Source organism: Lolium rigidum, chromosome 3 (genome assembly GCF_022539505.1).
Source record: "Lolium rigidum isolate FL_2022 chromosome 3, APGP_CSIRO_Lrig_0.1, whole genome shotgun sequence".
Classification (NCBI taxonomy): Eukaryota; Viridiplantae; Streptophyta; class Magnoliopsida; order Poales; family Poaceae; genus Lolium; species Lolium rigidum.
This window is the reverse complement of record NC_061510.1, coordinates 267,516,269-267,537,231: the sequence shown is the minus strand read 5'-3', so window position 1 is coordinate 267,537,231 and position 20,963 is coordinate 267,516,269. Positions and strand designations below refer to the sequence as shown.

Here is a 20,963-nt window from a genome sequence, read left to right as displayed (position 1 = left end):
TGTTCAGACTTAAACAATGTCAGATTTTAATACTGGAAAATATGTTGATTTAGTTTAAAAGTAATCAGATTTTTTTAAAAAAAAACGAAAAACAAAAATGGATACTACCTTTCCTGTTGGGCCGTGGCCCAACTGACCGACGCTGGCCAAGCACAGGTGTGCGGCACCTTGCCAACTGCCGACCAGGTCCCCCTCAAAAAAAAAAAAGTGCCGACCAGGTCCTTACAAAGGAGCCCCCAAAGATATCGCCTCTCGAACTGGCAAACCCTGCCGCCGTTGCGCTCGCCGTCTCTTCCCTCCGTGCTCGGTGCTCCCATCATCCTCAGCCCTCAAGGGGTCCAGTGGATAATTCGCCGGCAAGGGGCGAGTAGTCTATCCTGCTCTCCGCTCGGAGGAGGCGTCACCGGAGGCGACGCCCGCATCCCCCGGTTGCGCCGCCATCAGGAAACGACCTCGACGCCGGCAAGCGCTACAGGTAGTTAAGGTACGGCTGCATTCTTTTCGATTCGGGACCGTCCTCCGTTGTCGGAGTCCTATGCTATGCCATGCCTAAAACTCGACCTGAATAAATTTCTTGTTTTCGCTGCTTCTTCAGATTACTTACGTATTGCTTATCACCCAGTAACGTACTATGCTATCATATCTCCGCACGCCTCATAAGGAAAATCATCTGAAATGTTCTTTTCTTCAAGAAACAGAAAACCAACAGATCTGTTAAAATTGCTATCCTCTACCTCTCAGAGTCTCAGTTAATTAACCCCTTTGTATAACTTACTTGTTTTGCTGCTTTTTCTTTGCCAATTTTCCGAAGACAATTGCCCATCTAACTTATGACTATAAAAAAAGTGTTACTCCCCCCGATCCAAATTATCACTGAATCGGCGACAAATGATTTGGATCAGGGGGAGGACATACCTCTTTCGCTGTCTATGTCAGATTATTTGCATATGCATGGCCGCGCTCAATACCCAATAATATATACTCTACTGTCATAGCTTTTTTTTGGAGGGATTTGTACTGTATAATAGGCTAGAAAAACCTAAAGGCAGTTTAGAAATTTATAGACGTCCTAATGAACCTAGAGTCAGAGGACTGCAGTTTTACGCCTGTTGGTTTTCTTGTTTTGGAAGAGAAGAATATTTTAGCTGATTTTCCTCATAAGGTGTGTGCTGATATGACACTAGTGTCACTTCCAGTCCCATTACTTCTATCAATGATTCAGTATATCTTGTGGAACAGGGAAACGTAGCAGTGGACTTATTTTGAGCAGTATGTTTGGATCACGGGTGCGCTCATAGTACTAGCAGTACGCCAAACAATCTATTGCTGGTACCTTAAGGTTTTGTTGGGGATGGACGGCAGTAGCTCCAACAAGAGAACGGTTGAAGCTCTGCCAGAGGTAGAGCGGAGCACCAAGAGGCTTAATGTCAGCATTGGAGCGGAGACCCTTGATTGCCCCATCTGCTTTGAGCCCTTAAGGCCCCCGATATTCCAGGTAAATGCACTGCATGTGTGTACATATTGACTTGTCTCTGAACTCAATCTTTTAGTTCATTTATGATAAAGCTCAAACTAAAATCAGATATTTGGTAAATCAATCGTTGGATAAGTGCTATTACTTGGCAACAACATGTTTCTCATGAATGTTACATGATAGCTATGGTAACTGGAATAATGAAATGTGCAGTACTAACCTATCATGTTGTCATATAATGTTCCAGATTTTTTTTTGTTTCTGTTAAGATTTATTCTCACGAGGCCCCTTTAATCCGTTCTATTCCATAGTGCTCTATCGGTCATTGCATATGCTCCTCTTGCCATGGCAAGCTGATGAAAAAGAAGTGTCACTTATGCTGTGTCGAAACATCCTTCAAGCGCTGCTTTGGGATGGAATATGTCGTCCAGTCAGTCATAGTTCCTTGCTACAATGCCAAGTACGGATGCACCGTGAAGGTGACCTACTACCAGAAAGAAGAACACAAGAAGGCATGCCAGAATGCCCCATGCTTCTGCCCAGAGTCTGCTTGTGGCTTCGCTGGACCAATACAGGTGCTCCTAGACCATTTCACCACCAAGCACAAGTGTCCATTGACAGTCCTCCCAGACTCTGGCACAACATCTCTACATTTACAAATGGGCTTAAATGTTCTGCAATGCACCGAGACCAGCTACTTTTTCTTGCTCAGCATGGCATTAGAACCTTTTGGACATGCCATTTCAGTCGTCTGCGTCCAACCAAACGTTATAGAACCCAAATTCTCATGTACTATGGATTACAACTGCATGATAACCGGCTATTGTGAAAGTACAAGTTGCCACATAAGAAGCTCTTCGCTCTCTGATGGGCTACCGACAGAGTATGATTTGATACTTCCCAAGGGAAAGATTTCTGATGATCGAGAAGGCATCATGCTCACAACCACCATTCATCAACCTTTGAGACTCAGCAGATCCCGTCTTCGAGGAAAGGGTGCGGCTCCTGCTCTTGAGACTGATGATGAGGATAATCTACCTTTAACTTCAATTGTCAACAGATCCCATCTCCAAGGAACCGGCCCAACATCTAATCTTCGACAATTTTCCTTTTCTGACGACGACGATGACGATGATGATGATATATAACTTGGTGCACTGGTCATGCCCGTGCATGCTAAAGGTTTTGCATGGACTGGCCGTTGTTATACCTGGCTTTCATTATTCTGGTTCCAAAAGATATATATGTCAACAGTCTTTATGATCTCAAGCTCCGTCAACACATTAGGCGAGCAGTTGTGTGGTTGTGAGTCTGACTGCATGGATCTGATTGCAGCTTTGAGCTTTCGGTCTAATGATGCTGCCAACGTCATAATTTTAGAGGAAGTCAGCCTCCTGGTGATGCATCTTCCAAGGGTAACGTTTTGGATGATGTAATAACAGTCCTATTGAAGGTACCCTGAGTTAGAAGGAAAAGCATCATGGCTCTTTCGGCAATGCAGCTGCTAGCAAATAGTATATGTTCATGCTAGTATTTTTCGACACATCACATTAGTAGTTTAGTACTGATTGTGAACAACCACATGTTAGTTATTTTGTTTAGACTCTCCTGGTTGCTGTCTGTGCCTGAGATCCATCATGAAATGTTTTCCAGAATCGTGTTGTGGCCAATTAGATGTTTGATTATCTGAAAAGAAACCTGCAATTTATTTGAGGATTGCTCGATGATTTTCTTTTCCAGAAAAGTTTGGCCGACTGCATAAATATTCTGTTTGATCGAAGCAGGCCATGATGGTCCTGATGCTGATTGTGATGACCATGATGCATAAATATATGTGGATGTGTTCTGAGACGTTCAAGTGCTGCACTTGTTTCAGTAGATCAGCTTCAACAGGCAGCTGCGGTAAACAGCTGAACTCATGCCGATATATGCAAGGTTGTTCATGACCTACTAGAAAATAGTTGGTTGTGTTAGTAGATTTTTCTGCATTTGCTGACTACCGTGTATGAACAACTTATCTGTAACCATTCTGCCTGGACTCTTGCACGTTAACAGTAATTCCTTCTCTTTCGTTTATGTCATTATTTGTGTGTCCACATCGGAATTTTGATAGGATGAGATCTAACTGGGAGGTTTCGGGTCAGATTTGATGATGTATGAGGAAATCGATTGTGATATGTAGCTGGAGTAGATCGATACCACCAGCCCCACCTTGCTTCTGCTATAGGTCAACCCCCATGGCCTCCTTCCTTGGAGGATTGATTTTGCTCTTGATTCTGCTGATGATGTTGTCATCTAGCTACTTTTGTCTTGATTTGCTACCTGCTTACCTTAGACTACCGTTGAAACATAAACATTAGCAAACAAACCTTGCATGAGACTCGTTTCGCCTTGTGAGTAGTTATTATTGTTCGCATCTATTGAGCCTGAACTGTCTCTGAATACTTGCGACCGGATAGTTATGATCACACTGCCTCTCGCATTCCATTCAGTCTCCTGTAGCAAGCAGCAGCTGCAGGCTCCTTGCTTCCTCTACCGGTTACAGATTTTTTTTTTTTTTTGAAATGGAGGCAAAAGCTTTGCCTCGTCTATTAATTAAGAAAAGTGCTCAGTTTTTAGGAGAAAATCGAGCGAAAACCTACAGCAATAGGGCCAAGCCCACACAAACAACATATCCACACACCCACAAGCAAGACACTCCAACATCGCGACACTAACAAACACTCAAACACGATACTCCAACATCGAGCCGTAAAGGACAAGCTAGGACATAGGGGGCACCCGTCAGCCAACTGTAGGTCCAGGGTAGGCAATAGCCAGGGGCGAAGCCAGAATAAATGGTCAGTGGTGTCATAACAACAAACAACACAAGGTTACAACTATTTTTAATGGTGTCATTTTTTGCTTATGCACTAGAACTATAAGGAAATGTGTCCTGGGCGTCGGTGTCAATTGACACCGGTGCTTACACTGTAGCTCCACCCCTGGCAATAGCAAAGGTAGCGAGAAAGTTGCAAACTTCTCTGGCGACAACCGCTCCAGGAGTCCAGGCACAGCTGACAACAGTCCAAACTCCGAAACCTCATCACCAATCAAAACCACCTGCCTGTCAAACTCAGGCGAGAGAGAGAGAGAGAACGTGCACTTGATGCTGCAAGGAACGTGCACTTGATGCTGCAAGGAACTTAGCACAAAATCTGGCAAGGATACAGGGCAATGCAATTCCATAACACTATGATGCTGAGCTTGAGATTAATGGTTTCCCACAAAATGCTCAGTGGAAGATCACTCACAAAGATACATTGGGTCCTATTTAGAAATTGACTGGAGCGGCAGTTAATAGGGGAACCTCTATTCCTCAAGGCAGAATTGTTGGCGCTAACGAGCGCAAGTTGTGACGACACATCACAAGAAAAGAACAAAGAAAAAAGGATGAAGGGCAATTTCTAAACAAAATTATTGATTTCTGATATGTGATAATATTCCTAATCTTATAATTAGTAGGGTAGGCAGCAGGGCGAGACCTATATGTAATATGCTGACCAGGTTAGGCGTTACCGCGCACGGTATGGGCTGGCCTGGTTGGCCCAGTTCATTTTTTTTTCATTTTCCTTTTTTGTTTTTTGTTTCTTTTTTATTTCTTAAGATTAATTTAACATATATTTTGAATTTTAAAATGTATTTTTTTTTAAAAAAATGGTCATGTTCAAAAAATATTCAATCAAAAAAGATGGTCAAATTTAGGAAAAAAACATTTTTCAAAAAATGTTCAATCTCAAAAATGTTAACCTCAGAAAATGTTCAAGTTCGAAAAATGTTCTATTTTGAAAATACTTAGATTAAAAATATTCAACTTTTTTTTAAAAAAAATCAATCTAAAAAAGGTCATATTTAATTATTATTTCTTTAAAAATTTAAAATTTAAAATATGTTCATATTTGGAAAAAATCAAATTTTAAAATGTTAAATTGAGGGAAAAAATGTTTTTTTGAAAAAAACGGATTAGAAAAAAGTTCCATTTTAAAAACGAAAAAAAGAGAAAAAAGGAAAAGGATAGAAAACCCCAAAAAGGGGAAAAATCGCTGGCCCGCCCAAGACCGCCCATGTACGGCTGGGAGGGTGTGCGGTGCAACCACCGACCAGGTCAGTGTATAACCCCCCACCCCACCAGGTGGCGGTTTTCCCCTCCTCCCACCTCCAAAATAATTCACCCCATGACCAAACCAAAAAAAAAAACTCACAAATGCATAATATCTACTAAATACCATAGAAAAGAACTAATACCTTTTTTGTTTGGATTTTGTTCTTGAGACAATATACCAGTATACCACATGCCGGAAAAGCAAACAAACGTAGTGGATACTTGACATGTCGCCAAGCTGTCTAGAAACAAAGCCGGCACGAACAAACTACTCAGTGGACTTTGGGTGTACCATTGGATGCTCATTTGATAAAGCTTCCACCAAGGAACTGCCGAGTTTAGCTCTGCCGGGGATGAGGACGTATTCCCTGAGTAGTTGTAGTTGGTCCAAACCGTCCAAGATCGATATGACTGTGTACCACACAGTAAGCTGAAGTTTTGTAAAAGGAGCGTGGAAATCAAAGGTGACACACGTAGACACACCGAACCCCACTATTTTCTTCAACTGTGTCGTGTGTTTCCATCTAAAATTAAATCATGCTTGCCGTATATAGGAGATGAATAGTGACCATAGACCACATGTGCTGATCCCCCGGCCCGGAGCTAATGGATGGAGAACGCATTGTCAGTTCAAGATCTTTATCTTGTTGGCATTTGTTGATCGTTTCACGTTCGGCTAATTTCAGGAGACAGACACCCAGGCGCTCTCGTTGTGCTTGATGATTTCTTTCGCTAGTGTGAATACAAAGACACCGCTAGTCGATCGACACGTAGCTCCAGCCTTACACTGCTCACTCCTTTCGTCGCAGTTGCACTTCACTCTTCTTCCTCCATAAATCCATCCGCTCACTTCACTTGTCCTAACCAGTAGCAGAGCAACTCACACTGATCCACCCGCTCCCGCTTAGCTCGCAATGGCGGCATTCTGTCTGCTCGGCCTTCTGCTCATCGCGTGCGTACTCACCGCCGGCGGCGACGACGGGGCGACCCTTCCCCACCTCCAGCTTCCGGGCACCCCCGACCCGAGCCGTGGACACGGGTCCGACGCGCCGACGCCGCAGGGGCGGCTCATGGACATCATGTCCACGAGCGGCTGCGGGAGGTTCGCGGCCCTCGTCGCCGCGACGCCCAACGCCAGCGACGTCTTCCAGCAGCGCCTCGTACAGGGCGGCGGAGGGCTCACCGTCTTCTGCCCCGACGACAGCGCGGTCGCCGCCTTCGAGCCGACATTCCGAGCCCTCGCCGACAGCGACCGGGTCGCCGTGCTGCTGCACCACGGCGCCGCAGGGCTCTACGGCCCGGCGCGGCTCGCCGGCTTCGCGTGGGTGGGCGTGCCCACGCTGGCCGTCGCCGACGCGGCCACCAACGAGATGCAGACCGTCCTCGTCTGCGACTGCTGCGACAGGATGAGGCTGTGCGTGTCGTCAATGTGGCCACGGGCCGGCAAGGCCACGGTTACGAAGACGGTCTCCTCGGAGGAGCCCCCCCTCGTCCTTTACGTCGCGGACGCCGTGCTGCTGCGAGATCTTGAGAAGCTGGATGGAGGAGAGGAGAAGGCGGCGGCGCAAGGTGCCGGTGGGTACCTTGGTTGGCTGCAATGGCAGTACTGCGGCAACCTGCCCGGGTTGGCGCTGTGGTGGATCGGATCGGGCGTCGCGGGCTCCCTGATCGGAACATGGATGGTTAGACGCGGGATCTAGGATGCAGGGATGAAAGAGGAAGGCCGGAGGAAGAGAATAAGCACGCCCGAGTCTTAACTCTTAAGTTGTGTTTAGTTGCATGGTACTCTAGTGCTGGATCCGTGAGTTATGTTGTTCCTCTGTATTGCCTCGGCATATTTCTTCCAGCGATCTTGTCTGGTGTGCGAGTCCATCACCCATCTATAATTCTGCAATATTCTTGCTTCGTGCTGTTTCTGTTGTCGTGAAAAAGGATGTAGCTAGTATCCGAGCGATCTGAACTCCTTTTTTCTTTGACACTGAAGTGAGCAGTCTCCAAATCCTTGTAGGAAGCAAATTACAGTAGTAGCCAATCAAAACAAGCTTCTTGTCTTATCTTTTTTCTTGTAGGAAGTATTGTATATATCTGCTTGTACTGATGCATTTAACTATTTCTAGGTGCGTTACGGTGCATCAAGAAACAGCATTCAGTCCTACTGTTTTCTTACGGAACTTTACACAGGCTCGCTTTGTTATAGGTAACATGCTTTTTAAAATCTGAAATATCCAACCACCACTTAATCCTTGAGCTAATAAAACCCTCTCCATCCATAAATAATTGACTCAACTTCGTCTAGATACGATTATATCTAGAAGCGTTTCAAGGATACATCCATGTCTAGATAAATTTGAGGCCCTTATTTACAAATGTCGGGAGTACATGATAAGTAGCGGTACATCGCCTCAAGGATACATCCATGTCTAGATAAATTTGCGGCTCTTATTTACAAATGGCGGGAGTACATGATAAGTGGCGGTACATCGCCTCGCTCCAGCTGTCACACATATGGAACTACTAAAACTTTATTCTGATGTAACCTTGAAATAAATTAGAATAGAAATGCATCTGACCGCCATTTCTCGGAGCCTTTGCAAGTAGATTTGATGGCTACAGACTTTGGAGAGAGTTCATCGTATAACCTTGTCCGAGTGTAACTGTAAAATCACTGTGACAAATGAATGTGAGTTACTTTTGGTAAGTAGTTGAAATAGGTTTTGTCCAGACTTTTAGTTGTTAAAAAAAAGAAGAGGGCAAAAGCTTTACTCAAAACTATTAATCAAGAAGAGAACGACTGATTAATTAATGGAAATATGGGGCAAAACCATTACAACAACACATACTCTCGACAACCACAACTATCATAACATGCAACTCCTATAACACAAACTCTCGACACATTGCCAATCCCACCGCTGAAAACATACCAACAAAGATCTCAGAAACGACAACGCAAAGAGATGAGAACTATCCATCAAATAGTTGTTGTTAGATGTATATATTTGTATATTGTAGTTTCCTCATATGTTAGGGGACTTCCTGCATACCTGTACCTGTACTATATATTGTGGCCTTTGGCCCCCTGGTAATATATACAGTCTATAATCCTAACATGGTATCAGAGCAAGGTTAGGGTTCCCCGCACACGCAACTCGTTTTTCCCCCGATCTTCTCCAGGCCGGTGGTTCTCCGTCGTTCTCCCCCAGCCGCCTCTGCGCTTTGGCCTCTGCTGCCCTCTCCCCGCCGTCGCCTGCCCTCTCCAGGCTGCCGCCTTGCGACTCCTTCCTTGTGGTGCTACTTTTCTTGATTTTGCTGCTGAGATACCCCTTCACCTTCTGAATTTTGTCCATGGATGTCTTCTCCCCACCAAGAGGCAATCAATCTCCTTGACATATCCAGGGATAGTCGCCTCTATACAAGAAAGTAAGTAGGATATCTCTCTAGCAAGGAGGGCCTGGCTCTACCGCTGATGCGGAAGCCACCGCCTAGGTCCCGAGCGACTCCATGTGCAAACGCATCCCCGATAGAGGAGGAGAAGTTTTCCCACATGGTCTTTTGGTTGTCACCATTTTACCCCTAGAATTATCTTTGATTGCCAGTACAATAGAGTATATCAAGTAATGCCACCGGTGTTTTCGTAAAACAAAAGTAATGCCACCGGCGAGAACTATAAGGGAAACTATCTTTGTAGGTCTCTTCGACCATTGTTGATGGTTTTTCACCGACATGGATAAGCTCTGTAGAAACTGGGTTCAGCTTTTCCTTTCAAGACACCATATAAAATCATGCAGTCGATGTGTCGAATATAATGCCAAGTTGCTAACAAACTAGGCTTACCATGCGTTTGCAATTTGCATTTTGGGTCAGTATATCACAAGCCTTGCTCTCTCTCTCTCTCTCTCTCTCTCTCTCTCTCTCTCTCTCTCTCTCTCTCTCTCTCTCTCTCTCTCTCTCTCTCTCTCTCTCTCTCTCTCTCTCTCTCTCTCTCTCTCTCTCTCTCTCTTTCTCTCTCTCTCTCTCTCTTTTGGCGTCGTTTTTAACCGTGCAATAGAAATCCACTTCAAATCCGAGGAGGAAATGCATGCAAAAAAGGAAGGTGAACCCGGGCGAAAGCAAAACTTAAAGAAAAAACAAACGAAAACGACGTTCGCATGTGGCGCACAACAGAGGCTCTCCCTCCCTGGCTGAAAAGCTCCTATGAGCGTGCGACACGTTACCACCCCTGTCTACATTTCCCAACACGGCCACACAACCGAGCTCGATCTACACAGCTCTGATCGGCTCACGCATACACAGTTTCAGCTCCCGTCCCTAGCTAGGTTAACTTAGGCTCCTATCTAGCTCGTGTCCATGGCCACAAAAAGTGATGCTGCTTGCTCTTCTAGTTCTAGATGATCACATGACACAAGTTGGCATGATACAAAAGCTGGCTATCTAAAGCAAAGCCTGCCTGAACACGCTGCTGTGTGGACTTTCAATCTAATAGTGGATGCTGAATAAATCATACTACCTTCGTCCCAAGGAATAAGGCACACGCGTATTCCAAGACGAACTTTGACCATAAAAATTAAGCAACAAAATCTTGGTTATATTATATGTAATTAGTATCGTTGGATTCGTATTGAAAAACACTTTCTAATGATGCTAATTTCATACAAATAATCTTTATATATTTGAAGTAATTCTTAGTCAAACAAAAATCACGTAAAACGAGGGCGCCTTATTCTTTGAATCGGAGGTAGTACATGACACTTGCATGCAATGTAACCTGACGAGTTTAATTATGCCTGGTCCATATTCGCCAAAGAAATCTAAGGTCGCTTTTTTTCAGTGTAACACGACAACAGTAAAACCAACACAGTAAGATGGTATCACCCCGTGAGAAAGACACACCCTTGATGTTATTTTCCATTCTCATGATGTATACTACAAGCCCATGCATGGTTGCTTGTATCTAAGAGAAGTTCCATACAACAGAAGAGAGCGACTAGAACAAGGCCACCCTCTTGGTAGGGGTGCAAACGGACATGATAATTTTGGCACCGAATTCGTTTCTGAATCTGTTTCAGAGAATACATATTCGATTTGAAGGAACCTAGCGGATAGGATATCCGGTTCTGAACTTGACACCCATATACGGTATTGATATGGTATAGCAAATAGCACCAGGACATCCTTATCCAATTTTTTTTTAGGATGATCCGATGATTTTTATCCGAATAATCTGATATTCATGTGAAACATCGAAGCTAATATAGCACATTTAGTAATGAGTGAGTTTCCTAGTTCGTCCCTTAAACAATATCTCACTGGCGTTGTAATTATATCGATATATGGAGTACAAACTTATTAGTATACCGTTGAAACATGAGCCGGTGTGCCCTTGTGTGTGTTTGTGTTATTGCATCCATATGCATCTATTTTTCTCATGTGGCTATGTTATGTTTTTTATTCTATCATGTTACATTATTTCATTTATTAGTGTTTTGTTAAACTTGTCTTATCAATTATTTTTGGTTGTATGTTTTGTCGACCTACTTATGAGCGACACATCCTGCCTGCTCTATTTCTGTTACGAATATGCGGTCTCGTATATCCGTACCCGAATCAACAATAGGTTATGACCTGATCTGCTTCGAACTCGTCGAGAAAAAAATTGTACGGATATGTTAAGGAAAAAATCTGATACAGTCCGCTTACATTGTTGTCTCTTAGTCTCTTAGAGGGGCAGCTCGTGCAAGGGGGCGAGAGCATGGAGGGACGCACAATGGGAAAGAAAAACGAACTTATGAATTTTCAGTCAAGCATCAAGGCATATCGGTCTTGCACACTCCACCTTTTTCCAGGCTTGATACTGGCTATATGATAATATCGACCGTAAACTTAACATTAGTAGGGTTGGCAAAGTTCCCCGACCTCCCACCCAAAAATAAACACCACGACCAAACCGAAATAAAAAAGAACTCACAAATGCATAATATTTGGTAATTACCATGGAAAAAAGTTCATATCAATATATTTTTGGATTTTCTTCTTGAGACAACATACCATTACAAAAGCAAACAAAGGCGATGCATGGCTTGTTTTCAAGGTGTCTAAACACGAAGCCAGCATGGAGCAACTACTATGTGGACTTTGGGAGTACCATTGGATGCTCATTTGTTAGCTGGACGCCGTGCAACCACCAAGGAGCAGCCAAGTTTAGCTCTACCGGGAATCGTATTCCCTGAAGTAGTAGTCGGTCCAAACCGTCCAAGATCAATATGACTATACCAGCAGCAATACAGTAAGCCAAAGTTTTTCTTAAGTTGTCATGTGTCACCATCTAAAATTAAGGTATGCTTACTAGCTGTATATAGCGGCGTACCACTGGACAGTGGAGAGCAGCTGGCTTGCACATACATGTGCAAGCTAACTCAATGGTGAAACCAAGAGCACATATTGATGCAGGAACACAGTACGTCGATCGACACGTATAGGATCCAGCCTTTACACTCTCTTGGTAGGCAGTTGCCTTCGTGCTAATTATTCACCGTGCATAAATAGTTCCCTCACGGGCCACCCAGCTCACTTCACTCGTCCTAACCAGTAACCAGTAGCATAGCAACTCCACTCCACTCACCCTCTCGCTCCCGCTTAATTAGCTAGCTCGTGCGGCGCGCGATCTCGACGCGCAATGGCGGGATCGGCCGCACCTTTTCTGATCGCCCTTGTGCTCTTCGCGTCAGGAGCCGCCGCCACCGGCGACGACGGGGCGATGGAGATTCCCCATCTTCAGCTCCCAGGCACCCCCGACTCGGGCCGTGGTGACGGGTCCGACGCGCCGCCGCCGCCGCAGGGGCAGCTCATGGACATCATGTCCACGAGCGGCTGCGGGAGGTTCGCGGCCCTCGTCGCCGCGTCGCCGAACGTCAGCGACGTCTTCCAGCAGCGGCTCGTACCGGGCGGTGGAGGGCTCACCCTCTTCTGCCCCGACGACAAGGCCGTGGCCGCGTTCGAGCCGAAGTTCGGAACTCTCGCCGACAGCGACAGGCTCGACGTCCTCCTGCACCACGCCACGGCGGCGCGCTACATCCGGGCGCAGCTCGCGGCCTTCGACTCGGTTGCGGTGCGCACGCTGGCCACCAACAGCAGCCACAGCATCACCCTCCGCGACGACGGCGACACGGTTTGGCTGTGCGCGCCGTGCCAAGGCGGTGCGGCCAGGGTGATCAAGACGGTTTCGTCGTCGTCGGAGGGCCCCCTCGTCATGTACATCGTGGACGCCGTGCTGCTGCCAGGCCATCTTCGACAGAAGCTGGACGGAGGGGACGAGGCGGCGGCGTGCGGTGGCTGGCTGTACTGCTGCATCCCGGTCTGGGTGGTGCTGCTCATGGTCCTAGGGTCCATCGTGGGCTTCCTCGGCGGCTGGGTGGCGGCGGAGGGCAGGTTCGGAAAGATGCGGATCAAGGATACACAGTGATGCACATCAAGGAGGAATAGAAGACACCGGCCGGCTGTCTGCTCTGTTAAGAGTTTCATGCTACATTAGTCAAGTTTCAGAGTCTGCATGTTGATGTTTTGGAGTGTGTATCGCTGTTGCATGGCACCCTAGTAGTGCTGGAGTGAGTTCTGCTGCTCGATTGGCTCCTGTGCCGCAGCTGCATTCACCACTGAGAAATAATTTGATGTCTGTCTAGTGTTGCTCGTTTGCATATTTTACTTCAAGCGATCTATCTTGTGTGTGCACTACGGCAAAATCGTGTTTTGCCGTGCCGCGCACGCTTTGCTGTATGCCCTATAGCCTGGAACACGGCAAAGGTAGACTCTGCCGTGTGGAGAAAAAAGAAGAGCAGGCAGAAAAAACACGGTAAAACAACGTAAAGGAACACGGCAGAATTTTGAACTCGGTAAAGACCGTAAAAAGCACACGGCAATTGGTACATCAACAAATGCATGTGGTAGACGACTCCGCCATCAACACATGCAAGTCCACATCGATATATGCAATCCTAAAAATTCAAAAGAACACAAGCATAAGTTTTACCATACGAACACTAGTAGAGAAACCCCCTTCCGAGAACATATCTAGTGATACCACACCTTATTTGATACCATGATACCACTCTTTAAAATTTAAATTGTAAATGTCAAAAAATTCGAAACTAAAATTTTGGGTGTTCACAACATGTGTGTTTACATACCTTGTAACTTTCATAACCAAATTTGAAATATCCTTAGAGAAACAAAAAAGAGAAATCTAGCATGAATAGTGTCACATAAAGACGAAAATTCAAAATGCCACTATTCACACAACATTTGTCTTTTTTGTTTCTCTTTGTGTACTTTAAATTTGGATCTGAAAATTTTAGACAATGTAAACATACATCTTGTGAACAACCACAAATTTATTGTAATTTTTTTGTCACTTACAAATTTAAATTTTGTGAAGTGGTATCATGGTATCATGTGAGGTGTGGTATCACTGGATATTTTGCCACCCCCTTTAGTACCGGTTTCAAAAGGGCTTTAGTACCGGTTTTGGAACCGGTACTAAAGATTCGGTACTAAAGGCCTCCCAACCGGTGCTAAAGGCTATTTCGTTTAATTTTGTTTAACTAAATTTTTTCATAAATTTTATTTTATTTTATTTTTTTCACTCATTTTTTTTCCAGAATTTCTAGTATTTCCGTTAGTCTCTAACTACACTTAATCTCTAGTCAAATTACTTATCCGTGGTCAAACTTTCCGGTCGGTCACCCATCCTCACACTACTCCCGCACTAGCACGCTTAACTTCCGAGTTCCATCCCGTTCCACTTCCAAGTGCTTCGCGCGCATGTATGTGATAGTAGTATCATATCAATCCTATTAACATGTTGGTTGATGTCACACTTTTTTATTGTTTAAATTTCAAATAATTTTTTAATAAACAAAAGTAATGATGTAATAATAATGTTGAATAAATAAATAAAATTAACTTTTTAATTTGTATTATTTTTAATTATTTTGTAATTTTTAAATATTATTTTTGCCAAACCTAAAACCTGAAAATTTGAAAATATTATAATTTGCTAAAAGTCATAGTAATATTCTGGGATTCAAAAAATCTTATAATTATTGATTTAATTTAATAAAAAATAAAAATATATAAAATTCTAAATTTCTGGAAAAAAACTAAAATCTTCCTGCTTTCATATTTTCATTTGGAATTTTGAGAATCTAAAAATTTGTTAATCGGATGTAACTTTTTCCCAGGATTTTTTTGCTATATTATACATTTTTTTTCGACGTCGTATGCAAAAGTTATTGCGGTTTTACCATTTTTCAAAACTTTTTTGCAAAAAAAGTGAAAATTCAAATTTGTTAATTTTTCCTAATAGTAGGTTGCATAAATACAAGAATCTGAAAACATTTTGTTTTTTGAATTTTCTATCATTTTCTTTTCTATTTTACAGTGTCAAAAAAGGCGATCCACGGGGGAGGGGGGGGGGGGTGGAGCTGCGTGGGTGAGCAGGAAAACCTTTACTAAACGTCTACCCTTTAGTACCGGTTCGTGTCACGAACCGGTACTAAAGGTCTACCCTTTAGTACCGGTTCGTGTCACGAAACCGGTACTAAAGGTTTTTCAGCTGACGCGAACCCTTTAGTACCGGTTCGTGTCACGAACCGGTACTAAAAATCCTTTGGAACCGGTACTAAAGGTGTGGACAATGCAACCGGTACTAATGCACCCTTTAGTACCGGTTCGTAAGGAAACCGGTACTAAAGGCTTGGACGGAAGCCCCTTTTTCTACTAGTGGAAACTAGTTGAGAAGTTTGAACAGCACAATTGAAACATGGTTCTCACAAGTTAATTTTTTACAAGTTGGAGAGAGATCAGGCGTTTGGAAGGCGACAAAGAAAACCCATCTAGGGTTCCGTCTCCCTCGCCGGTGATGCTGGCGGTCCGCTCCGTCTCCGGTGGCGTTGGGGCCTTGGAGGTGTGGCGGACCACGGCCCTTCGCCGGCGCGAGGATTTTCGTACTTTGTTTAGGTTGTTTTTAGTGTGTTTTTCGGGATGGTGAGGCGGCAGCTACATCCTAAAGTCAGAATAAGGTCTTCCGTTCCCTAGTCTCGCTCTGGTGGTGCCTCTAGCACCGGCGGAGAACACGTGGAGTCGTATGCCTGGTGAAACTCCTGGGATCCGGTTGGCTGCCAGTCTCTTCCGATCTGCGGTTGTCTTCATTGGCGATGTTTGCTGCTCTAGTGCGCTGGTCCTTTGGGGCCTTGACACGATGAATTCCCGTCTGTTTACTACAACAAGCTAATATAGCAGATTTAATAATTAATGAGGTGCCTAGTTCGTCCCTTAAAGAATATCTCACTGACACAGTAATTGTATCAAACTAGATGATGCACCGCGCCCTTGCTGCGGAATATTTGATGAAAAAGGTAAAACTAAGATATGCTCGCATACAACAAAAATATAGCCATTTTAACTATACAGCTTGTAAGGATCAAATAATCACGGCCTAACTCATTCAGTAACACATGCCATGCATATATTCTGAGGAAAAAGAGACGCAAATAAGTGTTTGTTTGCTCTGTCCAACGAAGCAATTATCTCTGCCGGGAAGCAAGATACTAATGTCATGATGCTCATACAGTGGAAATTAATTCTGCACTCATGTTCTGTCTGTACTTCTAGAAAAAATGCTCATCGATTTGTAACATTTACAGCCAGGCAAAGACATGACTAAGAATACAATATTTCAACACCATAAGAGTTAATGTTTATTCTTCAGATCCATGAATTGCATAATGAATGGACATGAAATAAATCCTTATAGTCGGTGCTAGCAAAATTGGCCACCTCACAATCGTCAAGCTGTGAGAAACATGATTGTGGAATGGATCAGGTGCTCGAAGCCAATGATTCAATAGATGTAGGACTGTCAAATTGTCTTCTCTCTTATGGTTACCATTACAATAAGAAATATTGTAACATTACAATTTGTCGCGCTGGACTGCGAATCAAGATCCGGCGACCTCGATGACTAAATTAGAGGTCGACGACCGCCCATGGAGAAATATGGTGGCGGGTATGGGGAAGATGGTGTGGATGCTAGCCGCAATTAAGTTGATCGACTTTAAAGGGGAGAAATCTGCACGAACTCGTCGTATGTCGCCATCGGTTTCCGTTTCTTGCAGAGATCGTGCGGGAGAGGAAGAGAGCACGGCGTGGCGGAATTAATGGTGAAGAGGGAGAGCCAGGCGCCCAGGCGTCATAGGCGGCGTGGTGGAATTATCGACGGAGAAGACAAACAGTCTTGGGCTGGGCTGGTTCATCAGAAGTGGGCTGATGGAAGGAGTCGGCTGCATGTGGGCTGATGCAATGGGATGGGCTTCTTCAGTTTCGTGTGTCTTCTGTGAGAACAAAACTGAATTGAAACGAAAAAATGGACTAAACCGCTGATGTGGCAACGTGACAGGATGATCTGGACCTGAAACTAATAATAGTGATGTGGCATACCTGCATATTGAGAGAATTACCCTTAGTGGGTTGCTCTAATTTAATTATTATAGATATGGAGTCCAAAATTGTTAGGATAGTAGGCTACTGACCCATGAGTGGTGTTAACCTAGCCCTTGCGTTTGCGGTATTGCATCCATATGGATCTACTTTGCTCATGTGGTTATGTTATATTTATTTATTCTATCATGTTACATATATTATTTAATTTATTAGTTTTTTCTAAAATTCGTTTTATCAATAATGTTTGGTTTTATGTTTAGCCAACCTACTTAAGAGCGGATACATCCGATTAATTATGTTTCTGCCTGAGTCCGCTTCATTTATGTTAAGAATCCACGATCTCGTATATGCTTACCCAAATCTGCAATATGTTATTTATCTTAATTATTTGTACCTATCAAATAAAAAGGAATCGGAACTGCAAAAATAACACTAGCCAGGATGATAATGATGACGCTAATGATTATAATGATGATGACGTCCATAATCAGGGATCTAGTGAGGAACTAACACGATAGCGAAAATGTTAGCCATGGCTGCCAGTGCCACCGATGGAGAAAACTGAGCAACCCATGGAGACCAGCACGCGGAAAGGGAGCAGAAGAAAAAGACGCTTGACAGTCATGGCAAGCGCGCACAACCTGACAATGACGATTGACGGGCAACAATAAAGTGAGGCAATTGGAGACATCCAATTAATCTAAATTAACACCTATAATAAAATAAAAGGAAAACGAAAAGGTTACCACTGTAGATCCTAGCATCTAGTCATTGAGAAAACAACGCATGAACAGTTACCCAAACCAATGTGGGTTCAGCAAAACCTAAAATCTTTTATATAAGGAAAATATTTTTGGGACGGAGAGGACGAATTCATAAAAGCTTCAAACTTATAGAAAAGCCCAGAAAAAAGATAATTTACATTGAAGTCCTTCTAAGCTCCGATCTTGCCGGCCACCAAAAAGAGAAGGTGGCGCGCCGCTGCCGTTGCTCGTCAACTTGCCTTGGTTCGACGAAGCCAGCCCCATGACAGCCAGGGAGTCAGCCTTCACCGCCCCAGCTTGGAGGGGTAACGCCCTAGAACATCAGTCAGAATCCGTCGCCTAATTGAATCCGGTAGGCCGGGCTGCTCGAAGTGCACCACAGATCCGAAGATCTGCCACTAGTGTAAAACGGGGCTATAGGCCCGGTCCATTTGGGCCTTCAGTCCCGGTTTTCAAACCGGGACCAATAAGGCGGGACTAAAGGGTCCACCCTTTAGTCCCAGTTCAAAGTTGCACCGGGCCTAAAGGCGGCGCCACGTGGTGCGACCAGGAAGCTCGCGGTGGATGGCCTTTGGTCCCGGTTCGTGGTACGAACCGGGCCTGTGGTTCTCTGCCGCGGCAGAGAATTGCTATTTCTCTGCCGCGGCACAGGTTTAGGCTGTAGCAGCGTTTCTCTGCCGCGGCAGAGTTTCAGCAATGCATATATATCATTCAAGAATCCACAAAATATCGTCGTGAATATATATAGACATCGTCAACAGTACACGTAATGCATGCATATTTACAATATAGAGTCGGATCTCTTTACTAAATCTATTAGCTTCTACGAAGTTGCTCAACATCTAGCTATGACCTTCTTATAGTGCTCTCCACCTGGGGTAATGACCTCGGTAAGAAAGAATCCCGCGATTTCCTCTTGAATTGCTCGTATTTGATCCTCCGTTATGAGAGTGTCCCGCAGACGTTTCATCTATATTTAAAAAAGGAGATCAATATATGAATGGAACTCAATACAATAGATGGTACTAATTAAGATAATTGTGAGAATTTGTTATCGTACACGAGTGTGGTGTATACGAGCATCCCCACCCTTGGGACATGCCATGTCACGAATGAAGGTGCAGACGTAGTATCCACATAAGTTATTCCCGGGTTCCTGCCTCATACACTTTACGAAAAAATAGTTCGATCAAACTAATAATCAAGCATCGTATTGAAAGTAAATATCATATATATAGAGTTTCACGGACATAGATATATAGTACTACTTACAGGGTAATCTTCAAATGTAAGCTCCGGTTTCCATGTACCCGGAACAGTAGTGATGAACCGTTTCCAGGCCCTGCCCGGCAAAAAATAATGAGTAAATGAGTTATTGATTAGTTGATGATATCGTCGAATTAGAACAGATGAACATGCCAATACGAAATTGATTGAAATTACCTCTGGAGGATGGCAGCCAAGTTCGCCCATTCCGCATATTCTTTACGTTTCGAGTCCATGACATTTACGACTCCTTTGTGAAGATCAATGATTAGGAGAATAAAGTGGAATCTGCACAAGCATAGCTCAATGATTACGAGAATAAGGTGGAAGGTGCACAACCATAATGTATGTTATATATAACACTCACTTGAAGTTGTAGGGAAAGAATATATCCTCTTTGTTTGCTTGCTTCACTAAAAACATTAACATGTTGTCCTCTGTGTCCTTGGGGAAGTCTCGAACCGTAACTTCATGAACTGTGTCTGGGTCTATGAACCCCAGCGGTAGGAGCTTGCCTCTTTTGCATTCGAGCTTCTTCATTCTGCATAATTAAATGTATAGCGTACACAAAGAATATAGTGAGGATAATTGTTAGTGCAAATGAATGAGCGCTGAGCTACAGACTTAATTACATAAATAAATCACTTACAGGAAGTAGCAACTGATGACAGCTTTGTCGAGGGCGTCTTGATTGAATAACTCAAACAGTTCTTCTAACTCAAGGTTTATCTCCTCGACCCCCCGGAAGTAATGCTCATCTCTAAGATACACCGTGAGGTAGCGATCACCTCTTCGACAGGCTTTCGGGTACCGGTCATGCAACCTTCGCATCCGAGTCCCTAGACGCGCGAGCTCGCCGGGTTTGACGAGATCTTTTACTGTATTTATACTTGTTTACCACTTGAGCCGTTGTATAGTAATCTTCGTACTCAACCGATGCTCCCCGAGCTCTAGCATCCCGTTCGATCATCGATGCCGTCTCTGGATCATGATAGGGCTCCACGACGAAGTGGGGTACGGCCTGAATGTCCTGCTGTCCAAGCTGGGCGACTTTTTTTTGCTTCTTTGCTCGCTCTAGAGGACTGTCCAAGAGATCGGTCATAATCAGCTCTCAGCTCAGGTCTCTTCATTCTCGTCTCGGTGATACGTCTCCGACGTATCGATAATTTCTTATGTTCTATGCCATATTATTGATGATACCTACATGTTTTATGCACACTTTATGTCATATTCGTGCATTTTCTGGAACTAACCTATTAACAAGATGCCGAAGTGCCAGTTCCTATTTTCTGCTGTTTTTGGTTTCAGAAATCCTAGTAACGAAATATTCTCGGAATTGGACGAAATCAAGACCCAGGTTCCTATTTTCACCGGAAGCATCCAGAACACCCGGGAAGGACCAGAGGGGAGGCACTGGGCCCCCAGACCATAGGCCGGCGCGGCCCACGCCCTGGCCGCGCCGCCATATGGTGTGGCCACCCCTTCGACCCTCCTGCGCCGCCTCTTCGCCTATATAAAGCCTCCGTCGCGAAAACCCTGATACAGAAAAACCACGATACGGAAAACCTTACTGAGACGCCGCCATCGCGAAGCCAAGATCTGGGGGACAGGAGTCTCTGTTCCGGCACCCTGCCGGAGCGGGGAAGTGCCCCCGGAAGGCTTCTCCATCGACACCGCTGCCATCTCCACCGCCATCTTCATCACCGCTGCTGCTCCCATGAGGAGGGAGTAGTTCTCCATCGAGGCTCGGGGCTGTACCGGTAGCTATGTGGTTCATCTCTCTCCTATGTACTTCAATACAATAATCTCATGAGCTGCCTTACAT

The 20,963-nt window shown here is 44.4% G+C and overlaps 3 protein-coding genes across 4 annotated transcripts; all 3 read left to right on the top strand.

The window, feature by feature from the left end:
- The first annotated feature begins 281 nt into the window (after positions 1 to 281).
- On the top strand, positions 282 to 3,203 carry LOC124699449 (putative E3 ubiquitin-protein ligase SINA-like 6). Of its 2 annotated transcripts, XM_047231748.1 has the most exons (3): positions 282 to 484; positions 1,240 to 1,495; positions 1,786 to 3,203. In XM_047231748.1, the coding sequence occupies exons 2-3, from the start codon at positions 1,352 to 1,354 to the stop codon at positions 2,620 to 2,622; spliced, it is 981 nt and encodes a 326-aa protein (XP_047087704.1). In that variant the 5' UTR covers positions 282 to 484; positions 1,240 to 1,351; the 3' UTR covers positions 2,623 to 3,203. The 2 variants fall into 2 exon arrangements, with proteins under 2 accessions (XP_047087704.1, XP_047087706.1); XM_047231750.1 differs by lacking the exon at positions 282 to 484 and having other exon boundaries at positions 695 to 1,495.
- A 3,326-nt stretch (positions 3,204 to 6,529) lies between these two features.
- LOC124696492 (fasciclin-like arabinogalactan protein 1) lies at positions 6,530 to 7,315 on the top strand. The gene has a single exon (XM_047229217.1). The coding sequence runs from the start codon at positions 6,530 to 6,532 to the stop codon at positions 7,313 to 7,315; it is 786 nt and encodes a 261-aa protein (XP_047085173.1).
- A 4,973-nt stretch (positions 7,316 to 12,288) lies between these two features.
- Positions 12,289 to 13,074, top strand: LOC124696491 (fasciclin-like arabinogalactan protein 1). Its single transcript, XM_047229216.1, has one exon. It carries the CDS (start codon positions 12,289 to 12,291, stop codon positions 13,072 to 13,074), a length of 786 nt encoding a protein of 261 aa, XP_047085172.1.
- Positions 13,075 to 20,963: the final 7,889 nt, after the last annotated feature.